Raw genomic sequence first — 27,681 nt, forward strand, 5'->3', positions numbered from 1 at the left:
ATCTATTCATGGGCGCTTGGGCTGATTCCATAGGTTGGCTCTTGTAATAACACTGCAGTGAACATAGGGGCACACATATCCTTTTGAATTAGTGTTCTGGGTTTTTTCAGATATATACCTAGAGGTGGAATCAATGGATCATAAGGCAGTTCCAGTTTTAACTTTTGAGGCCCCTCCTACTGACTTTTGTAGTGGCTGCACCAGTGTCACCTTACCTACAGTACATCACGTTCCCTTTTCTCCACAGCACCAGCAGTTGTTTTGTTTGTTGACTTATTGATAATAGCCATTTTGTGAGAGGGGTGAAGTGACATCTCATTATGGTTTTAATTTGCATTTCTCTGACAATTAGGGACATGAAACATCTTTTGATATGTCTTTTGGTCATTTGCATCTTCTCTTTGGAGAAGTATCTTTTCAAGTCCTCTGCCCATTTTTTAATTGGACTTTATTTTTGGTATTGAATAGAATGAGTTCTTCATAAATTTTGTATATTAACCTCTTATCAGATATATCATTGACAAATATCTTCTCCCATTCAATAGGTCCAATTCTTTTGGTTTTGTTAATGATTGCCTTTGTTGTGCAAAATCTTTTTTAGTTTGATATAGTCCCATTTGTTTTTTTGTTTTCCTTACCCAAGGAGATCTATCAGAAAAAAAATTTTTGCAAAGACAAATATCAGAGATTTTACAGCCTACATTTTCTTCTAGAAGTTTAATCTTGTATATGGTGTAAGAAGGTGGTCTACTTTCTTTTATTTGCATGTATCTGTTCAGTTTTCCCAACACTACTTCTTGAGTAGACTATTTTTATCTCATTGTGCACTCTTACCCTAGGAGGTGATTTTAACAGAGGACTGAATGAGCAACAATATTCTATTGTAAAAATCTGGGGGAAGCAAATTTCGGTTAGAGGAAAGGGAAGTATCCAGGTCCTGAGGTGGTAAGGAACTTGACATGTCAAAAATAGGTAATTTTTACTTTTATTAATTTATGCATTCAAATTATACTACCCCATAGATTAGTCTGTAAGGCCTTTTACAAATTAGGCCCTGCTTAAAATTTCATTCTTCCCTGACTCTTGATCATCATGCACCATGCTAATCCATGCCTCTGTGCTTTATATATGCTGTTTCTTTTGGTTTGATAGTCTCTCATTTATTAGTTCCTGCGTGACAAACTGTGATTCATCTCTTAAAGTTCACCTCAAGCATTCCCTCTTTTAACCACTATTTTATAATTATTCAATCTTCATATTACCCTTGTCTCATGTACTTGATATACTTGTTTTGCAGTTCCTAATTTACATATCTGCTTATATCACTGTTGTGTTTCTTTAGGACATAAATGTTATGAATTCGTCCCTAGATACATATGGAACAGAATAATAGTATTATACAATATATAGTACTAGTAGTATATAATAGATACTAGATAAATTGTTAAATTAATGAGTGGATATCTTTGTGTTGTTATAACTTAACTAATATAACATTTATCTTGAGAACAGTTTCCATTATATATTTATTCAAGTTAATACCCACAAAATAAGTGTACACAACAGCTACCTTCTATAGCCAGTGGAAAGTTTATCATTATGTAATTCTGAAAAAATAAAATATTAAATTAAATACGATAGTTCATATTTAATGTAAACTGTACTTATGGAAACATTGGGAAAAGACTAATTTTTGACATACAGTTTTCAATTCAATTTTTCCATTATCATTATTTATGATAGTTTTTCAGTCTACTTTTAAATGCTGGCATTGAGTACCATTTACTACTTAGTAAAAATCATGATTTAATAGCATGCTTTCTGTAGTTTGTTTATCTTTTCAAGTTAGAGCAGTAGAGTGGTATTTGAGACATTCATTATATTTTATCTACCAGAACTTCCTATTACTGACCTGGATCCTGAGGGCTTTTCCCACTCCTGAGTGCCTGGCAGATGTAGGGGCACTGGATGAGCAGCTGGGAGGAGAAATTATGGGAGATGCAGAAAGAGAGATGGGAGGAGACACAACCCTTTCCATAGGCTAAAGCTAAGGTCAGATCTGTCAGGGAATAGTGACAGCACAGTGCTTTCACAGATGACAGAGAGAGAGCATTGGAGTCAAGTTGTAAAATTGGAAATATACACTTGAAGCTTTTTTCTCCAGAAAGTTCCCAGTATGTTGGCATTTGTTTGGTGTCAAAGGAGATGATTGTGTAAGTGATTGGTATTTGTTCCAGACCTTATCTGTAGTAAGGGAGAGGATGTTACCCTGCTGGTTCTTCTTGAACTCATTGGTGGTAGAACTGCATGATACAAATTTATTGAATGAAGTATAAATATACATGTTTTTTCATTTAATCTTAGTTTGTTTTTTTAGTTTTGGGTTGTTTTTTTTTAAAGTTTCAATCAGTAAGTAAACCTAGATTTTTATTTAATCTGATGGGTTAGAATTCACTACTTACATAAATGTGTGTGTGTGTGTGTGTGTGTGTGTGTGTGTGTGTGTATGTATTTAATGCTCAAATTGCCCCAGATTTTATCTGCAGGGGCTCTTTCAAAATGTTTCACTTATCCTTTTGACATGTCCCTCTGATTATTTGAATACTTCCTTGCTTTGTGGTATAAAAGAATGTACCAAATTTATTTTGTTCTTTTTCTTTCCTAGCTCTGGAATCTGCCTTTCCCCCCAAAGGAACGCTGTTCCTTTTAGAAACCAATATATGGTCATTTGGCTTATTTATTGCTATTGGTGAGCCATTACTAATAGCCCTTTCAGTAGACAGAAATAGGAAATATATAAAGATATTTCACTGTATTTATATGTAGTATATTTAATACATAAGAAGAGATAAATCCTGACTTATGAACAATACATTAACATTTCTGAAGGGAAAATATTTGTTATATATATACACTGGGCCTACAAAGTAATAATATTGATCTTGAGCAAAGTACATCAAATAGATTTCATAGTTAAATGTAATATATCCTACAATCTTAGATGTTGGAGGGAGACATTTTCTAGAACTGTTAGATGTTACAGAGTAGAACCCTGCAGTATTGTTTTGGATTCATTCAAATAGAAAAATAGGATCGGGGGGCAAAAGTTTGTACTAATCCTTCCCAACACTTTTAACGACATGACAAAAGCATACTAAGCATTCATTACAGCCACAATATTGAATGTCTATTTATGAGAGGAGTATAGACACAGAGGAAAGCAGTGACACCACGAGAAACAACACTGATGTGCTCTCTGAGGTAAACACAGTAGTCACATTTGTTTAGCAATAGTGTGACTTTCGTGTGGCGACCAACATGGATAACTTGTTCGAAGAAGATGAGGAGTTGTGGACTTCACAATAATCAACATTTGTGTCACTAAAGCCCTATGAATATATATTCAAATCCTTATAGTGTTCTCACCCAATATGTCATGAAGGACTCTTTTTCCTATGGTCTGTCTCTCCCCTATTACATTAAAAACCGGAGCTGCTCTACTTGGTTTGCTAATCTCAGAGAAAATTTCTCAATAGATGTAGAGGCATATTTTTACTGGTTCATTTACTTTACCTAGGAAAGTATTTATATCATTTGATAGCTTAATGTGTGTTTTAGTAGTATAATAAAGCAAAGATTTCTGTTACAGTATTGTATCATATACACACTTGCTCACTATTGCACTGTAATAACTTCGTGGCCTGAAAATAATGTGACTTAATTTATAAGTGAAAATGACCAAGGATATGTGGAAAACATGTTAACCACACATATGTGGGTGAAAGCTGGCCTAGAGGTGTCTTAAATGACTTTATCCAAAAGTCTGCCTAAAAGGCAATAGGATCCCAACAGGGAAGGTCTGTGAAAAGTTGGGCTCCTGAGACCCAAATCCAAGTCAGATGTAGGTGAGAGATACGTACCATTGAGTGGAGAGAGGTGTAAATGGTCTGAAGAAGCCTTTAAGGAACCAACACCCCCTGCAGGGCAAAAAGAGCAAGATGCAGCTATAACACCTGCCAACCAGAGAGCAGTGATGGCAGCTCAAAAAATACCAGCATGCAGGTGCTGTCCTGTGCTCTCACCTGTCCTCCCTTCACCATCCTGAAACCTGGGATCTGAAACAGTGCAAGTTAACAACTGAGGAGAGGAAGAAAGACAAGTTAGGAAAATAGAGGAGCATCTATCCAAGCCATAATTTATACTGCAAGCCTGCCTTCTGTTGCATAGCTGATTAGCTGAGTGCAGAAGCTTTAATTTTGCATGAAGCTTGAAGTTTTTATTATTACTTTAGCTTCACCTATCAGTTTCAAATGAAATAGTTTAAGTGACAAAAGTACCCAGAGGATTTATTATTTAAGAGAGCTATGGGGGAACCAACCAAGATTTTATCTATAGGAAGAAGAATTATCCCCTCTAGAGCATACTTCAAAGGTTATTATGAGAAAAAAAAGAAAGTTACTTAATAGTTTCATTTTACCAATTTGTTTCCTTCAGAATATGATCATATCTTTATATACCCATACATCATATATCAAAAAATATACATTTATCTGTACATGTACGTGTATCATATCATATGGAACACCTGATAAAAAATTCTTATTTGGTTATTCTCTCAGTTTCATTTCTCTCTGTGCTTTATAGCTAGCTATAATTATGAAAATAAAGGTAAAGTGTTTGTATGCAAGATTCTACATGTGTCTTTAACATTGATAAAATCATTTTATCTAAACCCCATGTGTCATGTGATATATATATATATTTGACACCCTATCATACTTGCATGTGACTGTTCATAAAACACAAATCAACTCAAATCAACAGGACCAGAATTAGATATTTAAAAAGTGTATTCAATAAGATGTGTAAGATGAGGCAAAATTAATTCTAATTGAGTTCACAGAGGGTTTGAATTTAGATGTAAATCTGTGATATCATATTACTTTAGCTATGAATTAATATTAGATTTGCATTCACAAAAAGGGTATTATGTTTACCACTGAGTACCATTTAGACAGAACATTAGAACAGATATTCTATCCTTACTCTTTCTTTACTCTCTCTTTTCCTCCCCTGCCACCTAAATATCACTGAAAAATCTGTCCATCTTGATTAAGATTGAGAAATGCAGTGAACCTAGGATTTGCATTTAGTGGGAGATAGAATACAATTAAGAAATATTTTTTGTAAATGCAGAAAAATGTTTCTTAAGAGGTAATGATTTTAATACCTTAAAAAACTGCCTGACCAGGCAGTGGCGCAGTCGATAGAGCATCGGGCTGGGATGCAGAGGACCCAGGTTCGAGACCCTGAGGTCGCCAGCTTGAGCATGGGCTCATCTGGTTTGAGTGGGGCTCACCAGCTTGAGCCCAGGGTTGCTGGCTTGAGCAAGGGGTCACTCGGTCTGCTGTAGCCCCTGGGTCAAGGCACATATGAAAAATCTATCAATGAACAATTAAGGAGCCACAACAAAGAATTGATGTTCTCATCTCCCTTTCTGTCTGTCTGTCTGTCCCTCTCTGACTCTCTCTGTCTCTGCCACCAAAAAATAAATAAATAAAATTTAAAAAACTGATCTATCAAAAACTGAATTTTAGATATTAAAGCAATCAAGATATAAAAAATAAAAAGTTTCTTAAATAAGTATTCCACATTTAGGTTGAAGAATTCATTTAGGACATAGGATTCTACTATCAGCATGTAGGGATTAAGGAAATTTTTTTTGAAATAGATATTGAAATTTTTCAGAATTTAGGTCTCATGATTTAGAATTTACATGTCAAAAGGAGATTAGTATTGGTTATAACATGGACCCTAAAGCCACCATTTAAGTGTGTGTGTGTGTGTGTGTGTGTATTATTTAGAGAGGGAGAGAAAATAGTCTAGTAAACAAAAGCTATTAATAGCTTATAATGATCTCATTCTCACTAGTTTAATGTAGGATAAAGTATATAAAATATTTATATTATTTTATTATTAACTGCCTATTTATGAAAAAATAAAACTCAGGAATATCACTATCTCCTTACTGATAGAACCCTTTTTCTTTCCAAGTTGTCCATGATCCCGGATAAAACTCATCTTCTCAGATTCTGTTTCAATCAGGAGTGACCATGTAACAAAAGTTTAGGCCATGTGATACAAGTATGGATCTGCTAGAGGCTTCTGGGAATATTTTTATTTTTTAATACAGACACTCTTTTTGTCTCTTTCTCTTTTTCTAGCCTATAGCCCAACTGAAGAGGGAGATGCCATCTTGCCTCCATGATTTGACAAGCATGAAGTCAAAGCTTCACTGTGAAGATAATGGAGTGGAAGGATGCAAGGGGACCTAGACTCCCTTTTGTGAGAAATCGTGCTAAGTGAGGAAAATAAAATGCTCTTAAAAGGTTAAGCTACCGAGATGGGCTTCTACTTCATGTACCTTAAATATATCACAATTCATACAATATACATACTATTGGGAAAATAGTTCACTTTAAATGCTTAATCTGAGAGATTCATGATACCTAACACAATCAAATCTCAGAAAAAATTTAGTTCTTTAATTCATTGTGATTTTGATTTGATCTTTTACAGTCTTTTAGTTGCCAAACTATCAAATACATTTGAACATTCAAATTTTGTGAATAATGCAGATGAATCTTGTTAATTTCTCAGTGTGAGTATGATCATGTGTGTGCATATACTCCAGGAGCCTAACGAATGATTATTTCCTGGGGTACTCAGCGCTAGTTGTTACCTCCAACTCATTCTTCAAATGTCTTCATCTAAGTTCCACTTACTTAGAGAATAGTTCCTAATATATATCATTAAAAATGATTTAATTATTTATTTATTTTCAACTTGTAATCATTGGAGGTTAGCTCTGTGTGTATAGATGAATTCTGATCCATATACTTTATCTGTGTACCCACTTTCTTGAGAGTTTTTATCATAAATAGAGGTTAAATTTTGTCAAATACTTATTCTGCATCTATCAAATGATCATATGATTTTAGTTCTATATTTTTTAATATGGTGTATCACATAGATTGATATACAGATGTTGAATCATTTTTACATCCCTGTAATAAATCCCTCTTGATCCTGATATATGATTCTTTTAATGCATTGAAGTCAGTTTGCTAATATTTAGTTGAGTTATTTTGAGTGTGTGTTCATCAGGGTTATTGGCCTGTAGTTTTTTTGTTTTTGTTTTGTTTTTTGTTTCACTTGTCCTTGTTTGGGTTTTGTATCTGGGTGTCTCTTGCCTCATAAAATGAATTTGGGACTGTTCCCTTCAATTGTATTATGTTGAAAAAGTTGGAGAAGGATTGGTATAAATTCTTCTTTCAATGTTTGGTAGAATTCATCAGTGAAACCGTCTGGTCCTGGACTTTTATTGTTGGGAAGTTTTTGATTACTGAGTCAAAAGATTCTTAAAACTTGATCTGTTCGGATTTTCTGCTTCTTTGTGATTCATTCTTAGGCTTTTTTTTTTTTTTAAGGAATTTATCCATTCTTTTCTAGGTAGACTAATTGTTTAGCATTCAATTGTTCATAGTAGTCATTTATGATGTTTTCTATTTCTGTGGTATCAGTTGTAATACCTTCTTTTTCATTGTTAATTTCATTTACTTGAGTCCTCTCTTATTTTCTTGGTGAGTCTATCCAAAAGTTTGTCAGTTTTGTTTATCTTTTTTTTTAAAAAAAATCTCATGGTTACATTGATCTCTTCTATTTTCTTTTTAGTTTCTATTTCATTTATTTCTGTTCTGATCTTTGTTATCATCTTTCTTTTATTAACTTTGGGCTTAGTTCTTTTTTTATAGTTCCTTTTTATTTGAGATTTTTCTTGTTTATTATTATAGACATTTATTGCTGTGAACTTCCTTCCATTTACTTTATTTGATAATAAAATATTCTCTCAAAGAAACAGGTCTTTATAGAACCAAGACATGTCTTTTTTTCTGACGCCAGGACTTCTGCTCTGGCTGTCGCTTAGCCACTCTGTGTGTTTCTGCATATAATTCCAGTGTGGTTTGTGGTAAGGGTTTTCCACACCAACAAACAATTTATGGTCACCGGTTGGTTTTTCTACGTTTTATCTCTGTTACTGTCTACCCAGAGAGAACAGCAGATACCACAGGTTAAAGGCTCAATCCCAGTAGACTGCTCACCACACCCCCAGATTGCAAGCAGAAGTCCAGTTTGTTACCTGTGCCTCTGACCAATGGGCTATAAATTGAAGATTCCAATAGCCCACTCCTCAGGTTTAATGAATTTGCCAGAGTCACCTCATTAACATCAACCTAGCAGTAGCAAAAGGAGCTTGTTATAACAATAAACTGATTTCACCTTGATGGCTCTGACATAATTTCAGGAACTGAGGACAAGGAACCAAATATTATTACCAAAGATGCTCCCATTGCTCTTATGGCTCAGAAAATTCTAGGGGTTTTGGGACCAGTAAATCAGGAACCAGGGACACTATCACAAATTAATTTCCAGAGATCTTTAAGTTAAAGCAGCAGTTCTCAACCTGTGGGTTACAACCCCGGCAGGGGTAAAATGACCAAAACACAGGGGTCACCTAAAGCGATCAGAAATACCTATTTTATTTAAAAATGTATTGTATAATAAATATGTATTTTCCGATGGCTTTAGGTGACCCCTGTGTTTTGGTTGTTCGACCTCTGCCTGGGTTGCGACCCACAGGTTGAGCACTGCTGAGTTAGAGGAAAAAGATATTAAAACCATTTTTCTGATAAATAACTTAAGTCCTAAAGTTACATTTCCTTCATCAAAGTTATTATTGATGCAGATGCTATTTGCTCTGAGAATAAGAATGGTCACTTTAAGCACCACATAATAAATAAACTGAATAAACCTCTCAACTTCCTGTTAATGTGATATAAGAGGAAAGTTACTAAGTCAAAGCAATACATGAGAAAAAGGGAAAGAACTGTTTCACAGAGCCTAGGTGAGGTTTGTGGTAACTATATGGACATTGACTTGACTGAAGAACAGTTGGAGGCCCTCACATATTTTGCCCCTCACATATGAGTAGTACCTAAGAGAAGGAAGGTTGTGTGTGGTTATAATTCTTACCCACTACCCATCCCTAGTACACAGATGCAGGGATTTTGCCAACCACAAATTTGAACAGCCATCCGATTATTGAAAAATTATTTACTTTTAGTGGTAGTTATGGGAATTGCCTCCTTAGACTTTTTATTACCCTCTAAGTACCTATAACCCTCAAACTCTTAGAAAAATTAAGTCTCTAGTAAAGCACCATTGGTAAAGAGGGACTAGGAGTGGGGTGCATTAGCCACATTGGTGAGCAGTAAGGAAACTAAAAGGTTTCCTTAATCAGGATTCAGACCTGAGTGATATTTGTTAAGAGGATAAATCACAAATGTGCTCACCACACATACACACACAAATTTTTTTTTAATGTTTATATGAGGCCATGGTCTGATGGCTAAGTGGATAAAGCATCCAACTGGCATGGCAGATGTCATGGGTTCAGCCCCTGATCAGGGTACATACAAGAAGCAATCAGTAAGATCTCATGTCATTATAGCCAAGCTCGCTAAAAGCCAGAATTATTCTAGAAGCTGTATATATTACTTTGTCTTCCACTTTAAGACTATAAGGAGGCTTCTATCATCACTGAAGTAGGCAATGAGAGACATCTACAGGAATCCATGTCCCCTTTTCAGAAGCTAAATGTCACCAGAAGGGGACCGGGCCTGCAGTAGGTCTGGCCCCAGGCCAGCCTATATAGGATGTGGGCTCTTGATATTGTACAGGACATATTTCACAGCATGAGTCCAGGTGATTCTGAGAGTATGTTTATTAAAGCTGGGGACACTGAAGCAATAGAAGGGCTTAGGATAGAAGAAGCAACAAGAGAGAACCTAGGTGGTGTTCTGCTTTCACTCCCTAGAAACATTATAGGAGAGAAAGAAGTAAGCCACACAGGGCACAGTGGACTCACTGAGAAGGATAAAGTCACAGTGACTCAAGTGTACCAAGGTGGAGCTACTATTAGCTCGCTGAAAAGTCAAAGGAAAGGGGGCCTTTGGAGACACGTACAGGGGATTAGCCTGGGACAAGCTGCTGCTGCCTGCTTCTGTTCTGATTGCAAGTCTTGCTAGGAGCCTTAGCGTTTAGGAGTAAGAGAGCAGAGAAATGTGCCTCAGAAAAGAGGGGAAGGTGTGGGCATGCGCCAGAGGGAGCCACGCTAGCTCTCTGTATTGAGGGATTCTGTCTGTTTTCTAAGGCAGGGAACTCTAGGGGAGGCTCAGGAGAGGGCCTCCGTGGAACAGTCACTGGCTTCCCAGTCGTGTCCTTTCAGGGTTGTCATCTCCACTGACTGGTCAGCGCCAGGCAGGGGTCCTTGCATCTGGTCCTGAAGTTAGCCATGGTGTTGCTCCGTCTGGTTTTGCTACTTCTCTGGGCCTGGAGCTGAAACACCCTGAGGCCTAAATGTCATCTCTAGTTTGAACAAAACTCCGTCTTCCTTGTTAACAGACCTGAGGCTTTGTTCCTAATGTTGTAGGTCCGAACCTCATTGTCCTGAGGGCCCAATGTTTGAGTGAGTGAGTGAGTGAGCAAGGTCTTTCATGGGGGTCATATAAGGCTATTCTCCACCCCTTGTTCCTCCTCTAAGGGGGTCTAAAGTCCCATGACTAGTAACATGCCAGGGGAGAAAAGGGAGGGGGAGGGTCTGAATTGTATGGCCAGGTATATGAAAGATCAGGGTGTAGAAACCACATGACCAGCAAAATACTAGGGCAGAAAAGATTACCCTGAGGGGCAAAGTCCCTGTTTTCCCAGTTTTGCCTATTAGCTAGGCTGTAGGGCTTTCCGCCCTGGACACCTTCCTTTCCTGGTCCATTGTCCTTACTCTGCTTATGGCTGTCTAACTTTCTACCACATAAACACAACTAACTCAATACCCCTGAGCAAGCCTTAGCCAAGGATGAGTACATAGAGCAATATAGAAGCAAATAAATAACACCTACCCTGAATAAAGAAAACAGATGCAAGAAATTCTTCAGCATAAGAGAAGGGAAGAATTACTCTAAAACAGTAGTGTTTAACCACCAGTCTGGGACTGGTAACTGTCCATCAGAAATTTCATGCTCGGAAAAGAGTTAACTACTCTAATGTTGTATGGAGATAATCTGCAGACCAGCAATTGAAAAATACTGTTCTAAAATACTTCTTGAAATGATTTTTCTCTAAAAAGCAGAATATATTATTTTAAAAATGTTTAAAACTGAAGCAAATACTCTAATTTGAAACAGTAACACAAATATCCTGATAAATATTGTTCAAAAATAAAGATAAAAGAATCATTTTATTGTCTGATCAGGCAGTGGTGCAGTGGATAGAGTGTTGGTCTGGGACACTAAGGACCCAGGTTCAAAACTCTGAGGTTGCCAGCTTGAGCACAGCCTCACTAGCTTAAGGATGGAGTCATTGGTTTGAGCGTGGGATCATAGTCATGACCCTATTGTCACTGGCTTGAAACCCAAGGTTGCTGGCTTGAGCAAGAGGTCACTCCCTCTGCTGGAGCCCCCATCAAGGCACATATGAGAAAGCAGTCAATAAACAAAGTATAGCAACTATGAGCTGATGCTTCTCATCTCTCTCCCTTACTGTCTGTCTGTCTGTCTCTCTCTCTTACACAAAAAAAGAGAAAGAAACAAAGGAAGGAAAGAAGGAAGAAAGAAAAGAAATTTTCTTATTAATATCCAAGCCCCAACATATGTAGAGATCACAAAAAATACAAAAAATCGAAAGCAAATTCCAAGCTGGCTTTAAAATTAAACCCTTCAACATCAAATACTAAAAGATAATGGAAAAGTGTTCTTTGTTTATTTTGTTTGTTTTCTTTTCTGCAAAGTGACAGGCCTGTGAGCAGGGAATAACTGAATTTTTATTATTTTCTGATATGTAAGTGCTTCTATATTATGGCACTGAAATAGGTCCTTAGAAGAGTGTACTTAAACACATAACTCAGGGGGTTTATACATTAAAATTAAGAAGTAAAAAATGGAAAAATTTAAATAAATGTGCTTATGATGAACTCAATCAATTTCTGTACACATGTTAATATAATTTGATACAAGTGTAATAAATGGTATTTGAAAAAGAAGATATAATTGGAAAAATCATTAAATAATAATATATACCTCAAAGCTATAATTTATTAACTCTTACTAAGTTAACAAAGATTGTAAGTACAAGGATGGTCATTAAAAGCACGTTAAATTTCCTGTCTTAAATAAGAGGGAGATTAAAAGTTACAGTTATTTGTTATATTCAAAGCTAAAAAATTACATAATCAAGACCTTTATTAAAGAATATAAAGTATTTCCAGAGCAAAATTTTAAAATGCTTCATTGCTTTAAAGTCACTACTAAATTAAGTAGCAAACAAGGCATAGTGCATATTGTAAATAACTAAACACGAAGTAGACAAGCACAAAAGGTACAATGACGAGTCAATGTAAATTCAGTTATTACTTTAAGCATAAAATGGTTTAGAAATAAACAGGTAAAGTGCATCAGAACTAATTATAAACAAATTCAAGTAAAAATTAAACAATAAAGTTTAAATATGCAAGTACCACATTATGTCTTTTTGGTTTTTATCTGTCTCTGGCCATTTGGTCACTTGTTTAGACCAACTGCTGCTTTGCATGGACACTGATGAACTTCTTGAGGGAGTAACCCAGGATGCCTTGCCTCGTGTTTATGCTACATACCTCTTTCCTCCTGTCCCAGGTTTTTAGGGTGATGCTGGGGTATGAGGTGCGATACTGTCTTCATGGCCCCCTCACTTAAGAGCAAGCTAGATGTAAAGGGAAATAATATTACATGGAGTGTAACTTGGGCCAATGGGGGACAAGAGAGAATGAACAAATTCTTACTCTTCCTTTGCTGTATAAAAGCCTTAACAGTCACTCATTTATGTGGGCTCCTGGAAGTTGGGACCACATGGGTGAGAAAGCAGTCATGCTACCTACTAAACAGTGGCTAGTGCATTAACTATCCTTGTGTTGCCTATTTGCCCTTTCCCTTACTTCCTTTATTTCATCGGTTTTATATCCTAGAAATGTGTTATCTTAAGAGGTAGCAATATATATATTGTTTTGTTTTGTTCTCTGGAGCTCAGGGAAAGACAGTTGATAATAGGAAAAGCCTTATAGAGTGCACTATAAAGACCAGTCTTAGAGCCTTATCTGTGTGGAGCTCGTGGTCATGGGAGGTTAAACATTCCTGACTGGCCATGGCTTTCACCTTTGTTGCTTTGGAATGAAGTGCAGATGAAAGGGAAGCATTGGAATGTGTGATGTTTCTGTGGTATTTCAAAAGTATAGAGTTGGAATTAATTATAAGACTTGCGTAGGCCAGCTTCTCTTAATGGCATTATAAATCTTAAAGAATAAAATGCTAAGCTCAGGTCAGTGAATGCCAACACAAGGAACAATGTGAAATCCAGAGGCCTTCCAGCAGTTTTTAAAGAGACTCTCATCTCCTGTTGTGTCAGAGCAAAATGTGTTGAAAATCAGGCTCAGAATCTAATGAAAGACTGATAGAGCCTCAATGCTTCAAGAGGCCCCTAGTCTAAAGTTAGCGGCTTTAGAGGAAAGGAATGGGACATTGAAACCCAGCACATTTTGAAAAACAAGCCTGAAAATCTTGGACTCCTAAAATCCCTGAACCATTCAGACCAGCAGAAGAAACCTCTACCTCAGCCCCAGGTGACTGTGCAGTGTCGTCACTGAGGTAGGTGCTTCTTAAGGGAGTTCACGCCTGCACGGTCTACCTACTTCTCTTCGTTTCGTCTAGTTGGTAGTGTTTACCCTCAGCACAATATGCCCTGGGAGGTACAATTCACCTATAAAATGGAAATGTTTTCTGCATCAAAGAAATAGACACACTGAATATATATTAAGTAGTGGCAGAAACCCGAGAATCAAATGTGAGAGTAAAGCTACAGAGTTATTCCACGGGGTGGGATGTAAGGTTGGATATAGGAAGACTTACTGAATGTGGAAGCACTCACACAAATTTCAGAATCTGATGATCTGGAAATGACAGTGAAGACTATGCTAAAACATTTTGCTACACTATCTCCTTAAACCTGGAATATAACAAATACGAAGAAAAATCTGGAACATCATTTATATAGAATTGTGGAACTTGTCAGAAGATTCAGGGAGATGGGAATGCTAGACTAGATTTACTATGTAAAACTTGAGCATCCATCACCTATGATAGTCTTTCTTCAGGGTCATTGCCAGATTGTCAAATTCTGAGATTTGTGAGAATGCTTCCATTCAATATATTCTCCTATTTCCGGCCTCATGTTCCACCCCTTGTAGAATAACTAAAGGTCCACCCGTACAATTGTTTCTCGAGTTCTTTCAGTAATTAGTATTCTGGGCCCTCTAGGTGGGCCCGGAAGACACTTCCCAAGGAAGGACTGCTGAGTGCCCACCAACATCTCTTAAAAGCATGGTTGGTGTTGACTGCACTCTGCAAACTGTGGTTTAGAGTGTTGTTATTATCAAACTGAGTTCTTTTTTTTATTTTTTTAATTTATTAATTTTAGAGAGAGGAGAGAGAGAGAGAAGGGGGGAGGATCAGGAAGCATCCACTCCCGTATGTGCCTCTGTGGGAGACTGCCAGCTGACAGTCTCTGCAGTTTAGCTCTGTGGGGGACAGGTGTGGGGGACTGGCAGGAAGCTGACAGAGTCCTTGCCGCCCATCCTCCCCCCTCGCTTGCTTGATTAAATTGCTAAAGGCTGAACTCTTCCCCACAACCTCTGTTTAATTAAGTCGGTAAAGGCAATTTACATGCCCTTCCCCACAGCTCCACGTTAGCTGTGATGCTGATGGTTTCCATTTGTCCCATCCCCCTGTCCCTCCTCGAAGAGACTGGAGGCAGTTTTCTTTCTACTCTTTGTTTTGTGAAGTTAAGATGTTATGCAGGGTGAGGGGTTTTCTGCACTTGGGGAAATTCTTGGTTTGCCTCAGAAATGTGACTTTGTGTCTGAGCTCTCCTTTTACAACATTTTCTTTTTTAGATTTTTACTTATTCATTTTAGAGAGGAGAGAGAGAGATGGGGTGGGAGAGGAGCAGGAAGCATCAACTCTCATATGTGCCTTGACCAGGCAAGCCCAGGGTTTTGAACTGGCAACCTCAGAGTTCTAGGTTGACGCTTTATCCACTGCGCCACCACAGGTCAGGCCCTGAGCACTCTTTGTTTTACAAAATAACTTTGCTCTCTGTCCTATAAATAAAGCGTTTTGGGGGTGCAGGCTCACTCTTGCAAACTATCAGATTGGCAATGGGTCCTCCCAATCTCATCCTTTTTCTTTCTGTGTTTATTTTCTAGTCCTCCACCATTCCCACCTGAGACCTGCAAAATGACTGATGAACTGCACTGGTTCGCGACATGCCTTGACCAGGCAAGCACTGGTTTTGAACCGGTGACCTCACACTCCAGGTCGACGCTTTATCCACTGTGACACCACAGGTCAAGCCAAAACTGGGCTCTTTAAATTTGATGTGGATGAGCACAGGGCATAATACTTAATCATTAGAGGCAAAGTGGATATAATTACTGTCTTGTCATCAAGTTGCCTTGACCTTCAGGAATTTGGTAATAGCTAACAAGTCATGGTTTTCTTAAACATAGATAGATGGGCAAGTACTATACCTATGACAAAAGGAGAGAAAGAAACAAAAATAATGAAAGCCAGAAGGCTCACATCACATTAGCTGTTAAAATGGGAAATTGTGTCTTCTCACCCAATTTTCCAATGTTAGTTCTCAAATTCAGAACTCATTGATTGAAGTGCCACATGAAATTTATACAGTGAATTTTCCCTCAATTACTCTCCAAGGGAACTGGAACCGTTTTCAGTACTGAGGAACTAGACAAACCAGACATTTCTAGGACTGTGAGGAGGACTGAGCTGACACTGATGCCATGGAATCGGAAACACCAACATGATTCTATGGTTAAATGTGAGATTATGGAGTTTGGCTCAAGTCCATTTCACAGTAGATCCATATTCTTTGAGTGTAATCTGTGGTTACTTTGGTCCTCATGTGCATTAGTGAGAGAGAAATATTTAGCAGCTGGCAGAACCTTATATATGGCCAGTGGAATAAGAGCCACCAGGGCATCAAGAGCCAAGTGGAAGCCCTGAAAACCACATTCCTACCCTGAGGAAAATTATAAATCACAAGCAATACTATACTATGGGATGAACTGCTGAGATCATACCACTCTCAAACACTTACAGGAGTAGGGGTGATGGCTCACATATTCCCATGCAATTCACCTATATGTATCCTGTAAAAATGAATCTTAGCAAATGTATATATTACTATAAATTTATCCAAGTAGTAGTCCCAGTCACAGATGCTGCATTATACCATCAGCCACAGAAGGGTTACCACTTGGTTAAGTGACAGATTAACACAGGCTTTGAAACTTGTTATGGGACTATTGGTCTTGCAGATAAATATATAATGTCCCAATTCTCTTCACTGAGAAGATTAATTTGGTTTTTATTTATATGATAAGAATAGATGTTCACAAATACTTGCTAGCTCAGTGAGACACTGTCCTCTCTCACAGTTGAGAATTCAGGTATCTTGATCATCTTGACAATTAAGGAACATAACACTAAACAACGATGATATCATGATAATCTGACTTATGAACAGGGGGTGGAACATACACTATATATCCTAGTAAGACACATGTGTCAGGATAGATAAGCCTCAGGAAGATTCAGGGGACAGCCACAGTTGCAGAGGTCCAGTGGTCTGTGCCAGACCTCACCATTCCTTCTAAGACTAACATTTTTGCTCTTGACACCTGAAACCTCTTATAGAGGCACAGTGTTCAATGGGTCTCTTCTGATTTTGGTGGTAGCATACACTGAACTTGGGAATACTGCACTGACCCATGTATTGGTGATGTGGAAGCTGTTCATTTTCAGTGAGGCCTTGAAGAAGAGAGGATTCTGCAGAAGACACAGCCTACGATGCCTAGCCACTCGGGCCTTATGACTCAGCATATTTGACCAAGTTAGTCATATCTATAAAGAAAATATTTGCTGTGTAAAGTCTCTCATAAGTTTCTAGGATTTGGAGGAAGATCATGTTTCTCTGTCAAGAGAACTAGCATCAATTTTGACAGGCATTCTTGCTACAATGTTGGATCATACTAGAAACTGATTGCTTGATCATGGGATGCTAAGTGACTATGCCACAGGGACTTCCTTTCTGAGCTGGATATTATCAGATTCATCATTTCATAATGTTGGGCAGATGCAGGAAAAACATTTGGACTTTAGCCTGAGCATATCCGATAAATTACATGCACAGATGGCCAGACTTCCATGTCACTTATCTCTGCTAAAGTGGTACTTTTATCTCAACTTACATCTCTGGGCTTAGGTTCTTCCCAACAGTCAACTAATGTAGAAGAAAAGAATTTATGCAAAGGTGGATTTATGTGATACTCTGATGCTAAACCAAGCAGGACTAATGCCGATCCTCCTGCTGATGGAGCAGTAAGCATAAAAAATAAGAAAAATAAAAAGAGTTAAAATATTAGTGGTGGTAATCAACCTTAATTACAAGGATAGGCTACAGCTGATACTCCAGTGTTTTTCAGCTGCCAGTCTACCAGATTTTTGTGTCAGTCTGTGAAAGAGTTAACCACCCTGATGTTGTTTGAAGATTATGGACCCAATGATCTTAGTCAAATTTGCTTATGTTTAGGGTGATTGCCACTTATCAGCCTGTATCATCAATGAAAATACTATTGAGGTTGTCTTAGATATCTTTGGAACTTCTAGGCTTGTCCAAACAAACTTTTCTCCCATGTAGAACATTTATAAATCACATACAATAAACCCAAAGCCTTAAGACAAAGTTAGGTAACATTCAAAGCTACAGTAGAATGCTATATAGAAAATGTAGAAATGTTTCTACTTTTCCAAGACTTTTTGATTGCTAGAGACATCAACTGGATTTTTTTTTTAATGAAGTGAGAAGTGGTGAAGCAGAGAGACAAAATCCTGTGACCAGGATCGACCAGGCAAGCCCCCGACCCTGTAATGCTCTGCCCATCTGGGGCTACTGCTCCATTCTCAGCAACCGAGATATTCCGGAGCCTGAGGCAGAGGCCACAGAGCCATCCACAGCGCCCCGGGCCAACTTGCTGAAACCATTCTAGCCATGGCTGCAGGAAAGGAAGAGAGAAAGAAAAGATGGGGGCGGGTAGAGAAGCAGATGGTCACTTCTCCTGTGTGCTCTGACTGGAAATCAAACCTGTGACTTCTACACACCTAGCCAATGCTCTACCACTGAGCCAACCAGGCAGGGCCACAACTGGAAATTCATATGCAGTAAAATACGTCAATATTTAAGAGTGTTAGTTCAAAACTTTGATTAGTATTAATCTGAAAATGAGGATCCCCGTAAAGGTAGCCTCTGGCTCAATAACCCATTCATAGAAAGTATCAATTCCTGCTCTCTTAATTATTGTGAAAAATAAAAATTTGATAAATTGATCATCTGATGTTACTCTGGTGTCTAAGCAGAAAATGCAATCATTGTCAAATTTTGGAATTCACTGGAAGAAGAATATTCATCCCTTAGTTACAAAGATATTAAAATTTTAATCCTATTTTCTACTACCTACTGTGTGAGAAGATGGTATCACTAACAAAAATCAAACAAAGACATTGGATGGATATCAATGTGAGGAGCCACTGGGCAACCTCACCTGCAGGTATTGTAAAGTACCAAAAGCTACAGAATTAATATTAATATTTTGGGAGACTTGAAGAACATTTTATTAATTTGGGTTAAGGTGTGAAGAGAAATTGTGAGAATAGTCTCTGTACTGTGTGATTGGCATAGTCAGGATGGCCCTTGGCATTGTATTGTAAATGCAAGGGGAGGAAAACATGGATCCCCAGACATTCCACCACACCTGTGGGGAAAGGGGTGAATGGCCAGCCAGGTGCAGGGAGAGAAAAGCCAAAATAAACCTTTTCTTATAGCAATGAGCCATTTGCGGGCATTTGTCCCCACAGAAACTACCTCTCCTATGTAAATGCATGTGGTTAACATGTGTGACTCTGGACAGAGAGATGGCAGATAAACACTAGATAATATAGGAATGCCTTTTAACATGTAAAGAGACATCTGTCTACCATTGTGTTGACTTGTAAATTTTGTCTTCTCCAAAATGATGTATGACTTGCAAATTGAACGTGGTCCTATCATGTTAAAGGACATATGACTATAACCAATAGTGGTAAGGGGCTCCAAATTACAATGTTTGCTTCTGTACTTCCCACTTACAAAACTATAAAAACTAAGTAAAACAAAGGGCCGGCGCACGCTCCCTCAGATTTCTGTCAGAGTTCCCACCGCTTGGCCAAGCTAGACAATAAAGCTTTGATATGTAATCAACGGACTTTGTTTGTGTCTTCAATGTTTCGGGTCCCTCCGGATTAGGCTTAACACAATGTAGCATTTTATCTCTTGCAAAGAAGCAACAGCAAATTTCACATTACCTTTATTTAAATATTGCTTTCTAGCAATTTCAGTTGTATTCTATTAAAAATTTTTTAACTGTTCATCTGGTTATTTTAGAGAATTTTCACTTTATAGTATTATAGTTAGAAGATAATGCACAAAATACAAATAAAGAATGGTTGCCACACACACACACACACACACACACACACACACACACACACACACACACACACAGAGGAAACTAAAGGCTGACCCTGGAGTAAAGTTCTGAGTCTCCCTGTCAAGCAAGCCACTCAGAGCAGACAAGGAGATGACCAAGAGAGAAGCAAAAGTGAACTGAGTGCTGGAAGGGAAAGGTGAGGACAGCAGGCCTGGCATGGGAGGAGTTGCAGCAGTAGCACCTTTGTTTCACTAACCCTCATGCCTTAGACAGTTTTGGTTCTTGCATTTGGCAACTATCTTGAGAGACTGTAGTTGATTGGCCTTGTACTTTCCCCCTTGAGGAAGAAAGAAAGACAGTTTGTGCTCTAATAAAGACCATTGTTTTCTAATCATAGTAAAATAAAACTAATAATTAATTACTAATGACAAAAAAATGTAGAAAGTGATAAATACTATACTGCTCACAAAAATTAGGGGATATTTCAAAATAAATATGAGGCGATAAAACATCTTCTAATTTTTGTGAGCAGGTAGCTTATTTCCAGGGTCTCATTTCTACATGGGTAGGTTAGAAGGTGCCCATGCACATGAGGGAATGATTACCTAGATTTTCGGGGCTTTTTTAGTGCAGATTTTAGAGACTCCCCCACTGCCCCCTCTTCAATATCCTGCCCCCTGCAATTCCAGCCACTTCAGCTTCCCTGTGCTCAGATATGTGTCCCTGTGCTCTCATGTGTGTTTCCTCTGCCCGTTAGACTCCCACCCTCTGTGCTCTCTTTCCCTCTGCTATGGATTTTTCTCTGCCATGAAAGTATGGAAATATCTTCAGGCGGGAGGCCAGGAAGAATATGGACTCACTTCAGTTGCTTTCCTTCTCTTACAAATTTTAGTCCTAAATTGGCCTGGTTTAATGACTGAATAGTTGCTTTATACATGTTAATCAACAGTTATATGTCTTTAAGAATAACAGTAAATCTGATACCAGTTACTCCATCACGACCTTCCCAAACGCTTTGCATATGTTGCTTTATATATGGCTATCCTCGGAAACAAAACATAGATAGTTGTTTCACATGTTCTGTTAAATGTGTTAAATGATATCAGTGTTACAAATATTATTTTGTTTCTTTCTACAATCAAAATATATTTTTAATATTTTTCTTTTATGTACAACTAGTTGGTTTGTTTACTTTCACTAATGCACATCATTCTATTATAATGTGTATGCCACTTACTATCTACCCATTTCATTAGCATTCAATAGCTAAGTTATGCCAGTTCTTTACTACAACTAAGAATGTATTGTTAACACCCTTAATATAGACTTCCTCAAATTAGGGTAACTATATACTTATTAATCATTCAAGTTTTACTTCTGTGTTATTTATTTATTTATATTTTTCTGAGGTGAGAAGCAGGGAGACAGAGAGACAAACTCCCACATGCACCCAACTTGAATCCACCCAGCATGCTCACTAGAGGGCGATGCTCTGACCATCTGGGGCATTGCTCTGTTGCAACTGGAGCCATTCTAGCACCTGAAGTGGAGGCCATGGAGCCATCCTCAGTGCCTAGACCAACTTTGCACCAATGGTGTCTTGGCTGAGGGAGGGGAAGAGAAAGATAGAAAGAAAGGAGAGGGGGAAGGGTGGAGAAGCAGATGGGTGCTTCTTCTGTGTACCCTGACCAGGAATCGAATCTGAGACATCCATATGCAGGGCTGTTGCTCTTCCACTGAGCCAACAGGCCAGGGCCTAAGGCACTAGATTTTTTATATATTAGTTTTTATTTTTAATTCATTTTAAGTATGTAATTGATTCTAGGCTGTCACTTTAATCTCAATCTTGTGACTGAATTGAAATCTGTGATGGACCATTCAGATCTGTATTCAGGACAAGAAGGTTTATTCACCCTGTGGTAAAAAGTGTTACTTGAAGACAGCCCATAATAATCATCCCTCATTAGGAACCACCTTGGTTGGGGATAATTGTCTCAACCAAATTCACAGTTTCTTCCTAAGACAGCCTGCATCCTGAGATTTGTCAATGCAGAGATAGTTGGCCCCAGCTTCTCTCCAGTTTAAGATAAAAGTCTTTATTGAAACCATATACAGCACTACTTATTTCTCTAACTCAGTCCTATTTTCTTTCCTTTCTTCCTTTTCACAGGTATTGACCTCAATAACACGCCATATTAAACCTGCTCAGTATCACTTTCTATGGCCTGCTTCCCTAAGACAAGCTGTGTGGGTGATAATTAATAGTTCTTATTTTTGTTGCCCAATTCTGGTCTTAGTCAAAAGTCAAATTATGTTGACTCTTCTCTTGTGATTTAGGGTTTTATATCTAGCTTCAGTAAACATAATCTATGTTTAATTTGATTGTTTGCCTTCATTTTTAGGTCTTTTATCCACTGGGGGTTACTGTCTTTGTAATGGTATGTACTAGAGGTCTGATTTTATTTTCCTTAAATAGCAAATCAAGTTTCTAGTCTCAGTTACAAAATCTTCATAATTTTTCAAAATCATGTAATATATCCTTTATCATAAAACAAGTAATCTATTTCAACCCTTATACTTCTATTTCTTCTATAAATTAGTCTATACCTGCACCAAGTACCACAGTGATGATTTTATCATTTGGTTTTGTAATCTGTCATAATATCTAATAATATGAATTTTCTCTTTATACTTTTTGAAAATTACTTTTAGAAGTTCATGGAAATTTGTCATTCTGTATTAATTTTGGAATAAGTATATCAAATTCCTAAAATCTATCTGTGGCATTAAATTGAATAAAAATAAATTTATAGATTAATTTAAGGGCAATTAAAATCTTTAAAAATTTATTTATTGTACTCATGATTGCATTATGTAGTATCCATTCATTCAGGTCAACTTAGATATCTTCTAATAGAATTTTTAAAAATATAAAAAATATAAACTCATGCAATATTTGCTTTATTATTTCCTAGGCAATTGGTAGTTTTCATTGTGATCACAAATGACATCTGTTTTCCATTTCATTTTCTAGTTATTTATTGCCAGTGAAGACAACTTTTTGAATATACTTGAAGGATGATTTACGGAGCTGAAAAATAAGATTGAAGTCTTTAGGAAGGCATTAGTAGGGAATAAAAAGATGAAATGAATTTTTAAAAGTCAAAAGATATAGAGACTAGCAATAGAAATGGCAACACCCATTTAGAAGGAAAGACAAGATACACATATAGAAAAAATATTTAAAGAAAAAATGATGACTTGTTAGAATTAATGAACAATGTAAGACTTCACTTTAAAAGGGCACATAAATAACTAAACAGGAAAGAGAAGTGGAAAAAAATTCCTCATTTAGACACACTTTAGTGGCTTTTAAGATATTCAAAAACAAAAGAAAACATTGTTTTCAGAGTGAAACTTTAAATCTAAATTTAATTAAATGCTCCAATGAAAAGACAAAGAGGCTGAATGGATAACAAAACAAGACCCTTACTTATGCTGTCTACAAGATATTCACTTCAGATTGAAAGACACACACAGACTGAAAGTGAAGAGATAATGTCTTTCACAAAAAGATATTTCATGAAAATGAAAAAAGCAAACAAAACCTGGGGTAGCAGTATTTACACCAGACAAAAACAGATTTAAAAAACAAAATAAACTAAGAGAACAGAAACAGACTTATGGACACAGAGAACATTTTGACAGTTGCCATATGGGAGGGGGGTTTAGAGAGATGGGTGACAAGAATAAAAAGATTAAGAAGTACAAATTGGTAGTTACAGAATTAGTCATGGGTGGGGATGTAAAGTACAACATAGGGAATATAGTCATTAATTTGTAGTAACTATATATAGTGTCAGATGGGTACCAGGTTTATCATGGTTATCATTTAGTAAGTTATATGATGTCTAATCATGGGGTTGCACACCTAATATAATATTGTTTGCCATTGGTAATTAAAAAATTAAAAATATTTAAAGTTGTAAAATACAAAAAAATTATACAAAGAAGAGGTAAAATGTTGAGATATGAATACCTTCACGGAATGCTCAGGAGAATTTAAAAATAAATTAACATTAATGTGAAAATTCAGTTTATTTAGTAGCTGATGGAATAATGTGATTGACACCCATGCGACCACCAGCCCCGAAATAAAAAGTGATATCATTTTGTCAAATTTGTTTTGTTTTGTTTTCAAAGAAAAAGATACATTTATAAGAAAATGATTGCAGCATATAACATTAGAGCAAAATGGGAACAATCTATTTTACATTAAAAATTTTTAATCCATCAATGCATTTTATTCCAATACTTTGAGGTAAGTATTATTATCCCCACTTTATTTTTTTTAATAATTTTATTTTTTTAATGGGGCGACATCAATAAATCAGGATACATATATTCAAAGATAACATGTCCAGGTTATCTTGTCATTCAATTATGTTGCATACTCATCGCCCAAAGTCAGATTGTCCTATCTAGTTCTCTTTGTGCTCCTCCCCCTCCCTCTTTCCCTCTCCCTCTCCCCCCTCCCCCCGTAACCACCACACTCTTATCAATGTCTCTTAGACTCACTTTTATGTCCCACCTACATATGGAATAATGCAGTTCCTGGTTTTTTCTGATTTACTTATTTCACTTCGTATAATGTTATCAAGATCCCACCATTTCGCTGTAAATGATCCGATGTCATCATTTCTTATGGCTGAGTAGTATTCCATAGTGTATATGTGCCACATCTTCTTTATCCAGTCATCTATTGATGAGCTTTTTGGTTGTTTCCATGTCCTGGCCACTGTGAACAATGCTGCAATGAACATGGGGCTGCATGTGTCTTTATGTATCAATGTTTCTGAGTTTTTGGGATATATACCCAGTAGAGGGATTGCTGGGTCATAAGGTAGTTCTATTTTCAGTTTTTTGAGGAACCATCATACTTTCTTCCATAATGGTTGTAAAATTTTTAAGCCACTTAATCTCTGTGACTGCTCTTCAAAAAATTGTTAATGAACTCAATCCAGATTTTTTACAAAAAATTATTACGAAGTAACACACACTAATTCTTTCTCATAATCACCATGTATTCAGGCATACATAAACATATATGTATGTATTATTTGAGAAAAAAATATTTGAAGCTGATTTATAGTTTTAAAAGATCAACATCAAATATTGAAATTCCTTGCCCTAACCTCTGGCCAGTATTTTACAGACTTTCTTCTGTAATAAATTTTATATATTTTAAATATAGTTTTAAACAAAACTCAAATCATGTGGAGCCTTTTGAGAATGTATGTAGCTGGCCATTCTAGAAGAAGCTATTAATAAAAAATTAAAAAAAATTGGCCTGACCAGGAGGTACGCAGTGGATAGAACATCAGTCTGGGACACTGAGGACTCAGGTTTGAAACCCAGAGGTCACCGGCTGGAGCATGGGTTCACCAGTTTGAGCACGATGTCACTGGCTTGGTTATGGGATCATAGACATGACCCCATGGTTGCTGGCTTGAGCCCCAAGGACTCTGGCTAGAGCTCCCCCTCCCCCCACCTTAAGGCACATACGAGAAAGCAGTCAATAAACAACTAAGGTGCCGCAACTAAGAATTGATGTTTCTCATCTCTCTCACTTTCAGTCTGACTGTTCCTGTCTGTCCCCCTCTCTCTCTCACACACACTAAAAAAAAAAAAAAAAAAGAAAGAAGAAAGGATAAAATGAGCAAAGTCTAGATTAGAGCTGCCTAATGTAAATATAATTCTAACCTTAAATATGAGGCACATATATAATTTTACATTTCTAGCAGCCATATTTAAAAGAAAAAAATAAAATCAACGTTAGTAAAATTTTAACTCCATCTATAAAAATTAGCATTTAACCAATATACATATCTATTATTATTGAGAAATTTTGCATTTTTAATACCAAAAATTTAAAAATCTGTGTGAACTTTACCCTGATAAGACCATCTTAATTCATGCTCTCCACATTTCAAGACACATGTGTCTAGTTACTCCCATATTGGATAACACAAGTCTAGAGAATACATTGATCAATATGATACATTGATTATCATGATGCTAATCTAATAAGAGAAAGTTGATATTTTGGAGATTCTAGTATGTGCTAAAAACTGTGTTAAGCACTTTATAAGGATTATCTTATTTAATACACAGTATATCTATAAAGTTCTCTAATAAATGTATAAAGTAAATAAATATAAATATTAATATTATTCATGTTAGCTCCAATATGTGATTGAAATTAAACACATTCCAGTGGATCACAGCTAAGACCAAGCACTGCAGAGAATTCACCCAGAATTGACTGTTTCCTAAGCCTATACTTTTAATTAGTTTATACTAGAGTGGCTGTTGTTTGGATGATGGCTGGCACTTGGGTGATGGCAATGGAGGGGACAGTAACTGGAGGAATTTTGAGAAATGTTGACATGATAAGAAGTAGTAGGACTTGATATAGATGATATATGCAGTTTGAGGAACAGGGAAACATCAAAGATAGTACCTAGGTTTTTGGCTTTTACGGAAGGTCAGATTGTGTGACTACTGCTGAGATAACATTGTAGAGGACAGGTTTTGAAAGAAGGTTCTAAGTACATTACATTTCAGATTCTGAACATTGTTACCATTTATTTTAGTTGCATTAAGCCTCTGCTAAGAAATGTGATTTTAAAATGGCCTTTAGCTTCTACATGTTATTAAACTGACTATCAGAGGAATGGAGAAAAATAATATATTGGAATAAAATTAAAGAAAGCCTCCATGATGACTCCCTTTTACAAATAAGAAAAAAAATTATATAAACCAGAAAATAATTTATATTTTTTAAACTTAAAAAACCTGTTTTTTAAGATAAATAATACTTGTAAAATTTACCAAAACAAATAGAACAAATTAAATTGTTACTGGTTTAAAACTTGGGCAATAGAAGCTGATGAATGTCTCAATAAATAGATTGAAAATAATACCACTTAAATACTGTTATACTGCATATTCATAGCAGATTTTAAGTGGAAACCCTTTCTAGAAACAAGTGAATATGTTGAAGACTGTAACAGGAGGCTCAGGAAGGGCTTTTGTGTGTTTATGATCAGTTTGGATGAAGAGTCCTACAAGCACTAGAAGTAGACGGAGACACACCATTTTATCTTACTGTTGGTAAAAATGCAATTATCTATGACTCTCCTCAGTTTCTCATCTGGCTACCTCGTCTTGGCTGAAGTTATTCCTGATTCTTTGCCCCTATGAATTTTAATCCTTCAATAATGGGACAGAATTACAGTCTTCACATATGGCTTATAGTAAAAGAAATACTATCTCTGTGTCAGAAAACAGGGAAAGAAAAAATGAGGGGAAATTGCTTGAGGAATGTATGGAGTGTGAAAATTTTTGGAACAGCTGCTGTGGGGAACAGCGTAGGGAGTTAGCTAAGATCATTTATAAATACATACAGGATTCTGCTTCATCTTTGTAGCCCTCAGTTCAGCTTTGTCATGTCTGTTTGCTTCTTTGGGCAGTGATCTTTGTCAGTGAAATCTAAAATAAGACACATTTTTATTCAGTAACAACATAAACAGTACTGCAAAATGGATAGTAATCCACCCCTCAAACTCCAGCGTGACTCTAACTTTCTATACTTCTTGCTGCACCAGAGTAGATTTTAAGCAGAATAGTCTGAAAGACTGAAATAAGAGTGCTTTTTGAAAATTGCTTGTGAGCAGGATATAAGATGGAGTGGGACAAGTCAAGAGATACTTTGTAATAATCTAATAATGAGGTGAAAGTGTCTAAATGCAGCTGATAGTGGTGACATTAGAAAAGATATATTAGTACAGAAAGTTTTGTTGGAAGAGCAATCAGAAAACACTTATGTAATGTGGGTGTTGAAAATAAAGAAGTCAAAAATGATATAA

General features: G+C 36.8%; 1 protein-coding gene across 1 annotated transcript in view; it reads left to right on the plus strand.

Annotated features, from left to right (window-relative positions):
• The window catches only part of LOC136383877 (collagen alpha-1(I) chain-like), a 30,227-nt gene extending 23,833 nt beyond the window's left edge, over positions 1-6,394 (plus strand). Inside the window, exon 3 of the mRNA XM_066353786.1 lies at positions 6,225-6,394. Coding sequence (XP_066209883.1) covers positions 6,225-6,231 — 7 coding nt within the window. The 3' untranslated portion in view covers positions 6,232-6,394. The remainder of the gene's footprint in view (positions 1-6,224) is intronic.
• The last annotated feature ends 21,287 nt before the right edge of the window (positions 6,395-27,681 follow it).

Source organism: Saccopteryx leptura, chromosome 12, assembly GCF_036850995.1.
Source record: "Saccopteryx leptura isolate mSacLep1 chromosome 12, mSacLep1_pri_phased_curated, whole genome shotgun sequence".
NCBI lineage: Eukaryota > Metazoa > Chordata > Mammalia > Chiroptera > Emballonuridae > Saccopteryx > Saccopteryx leptura.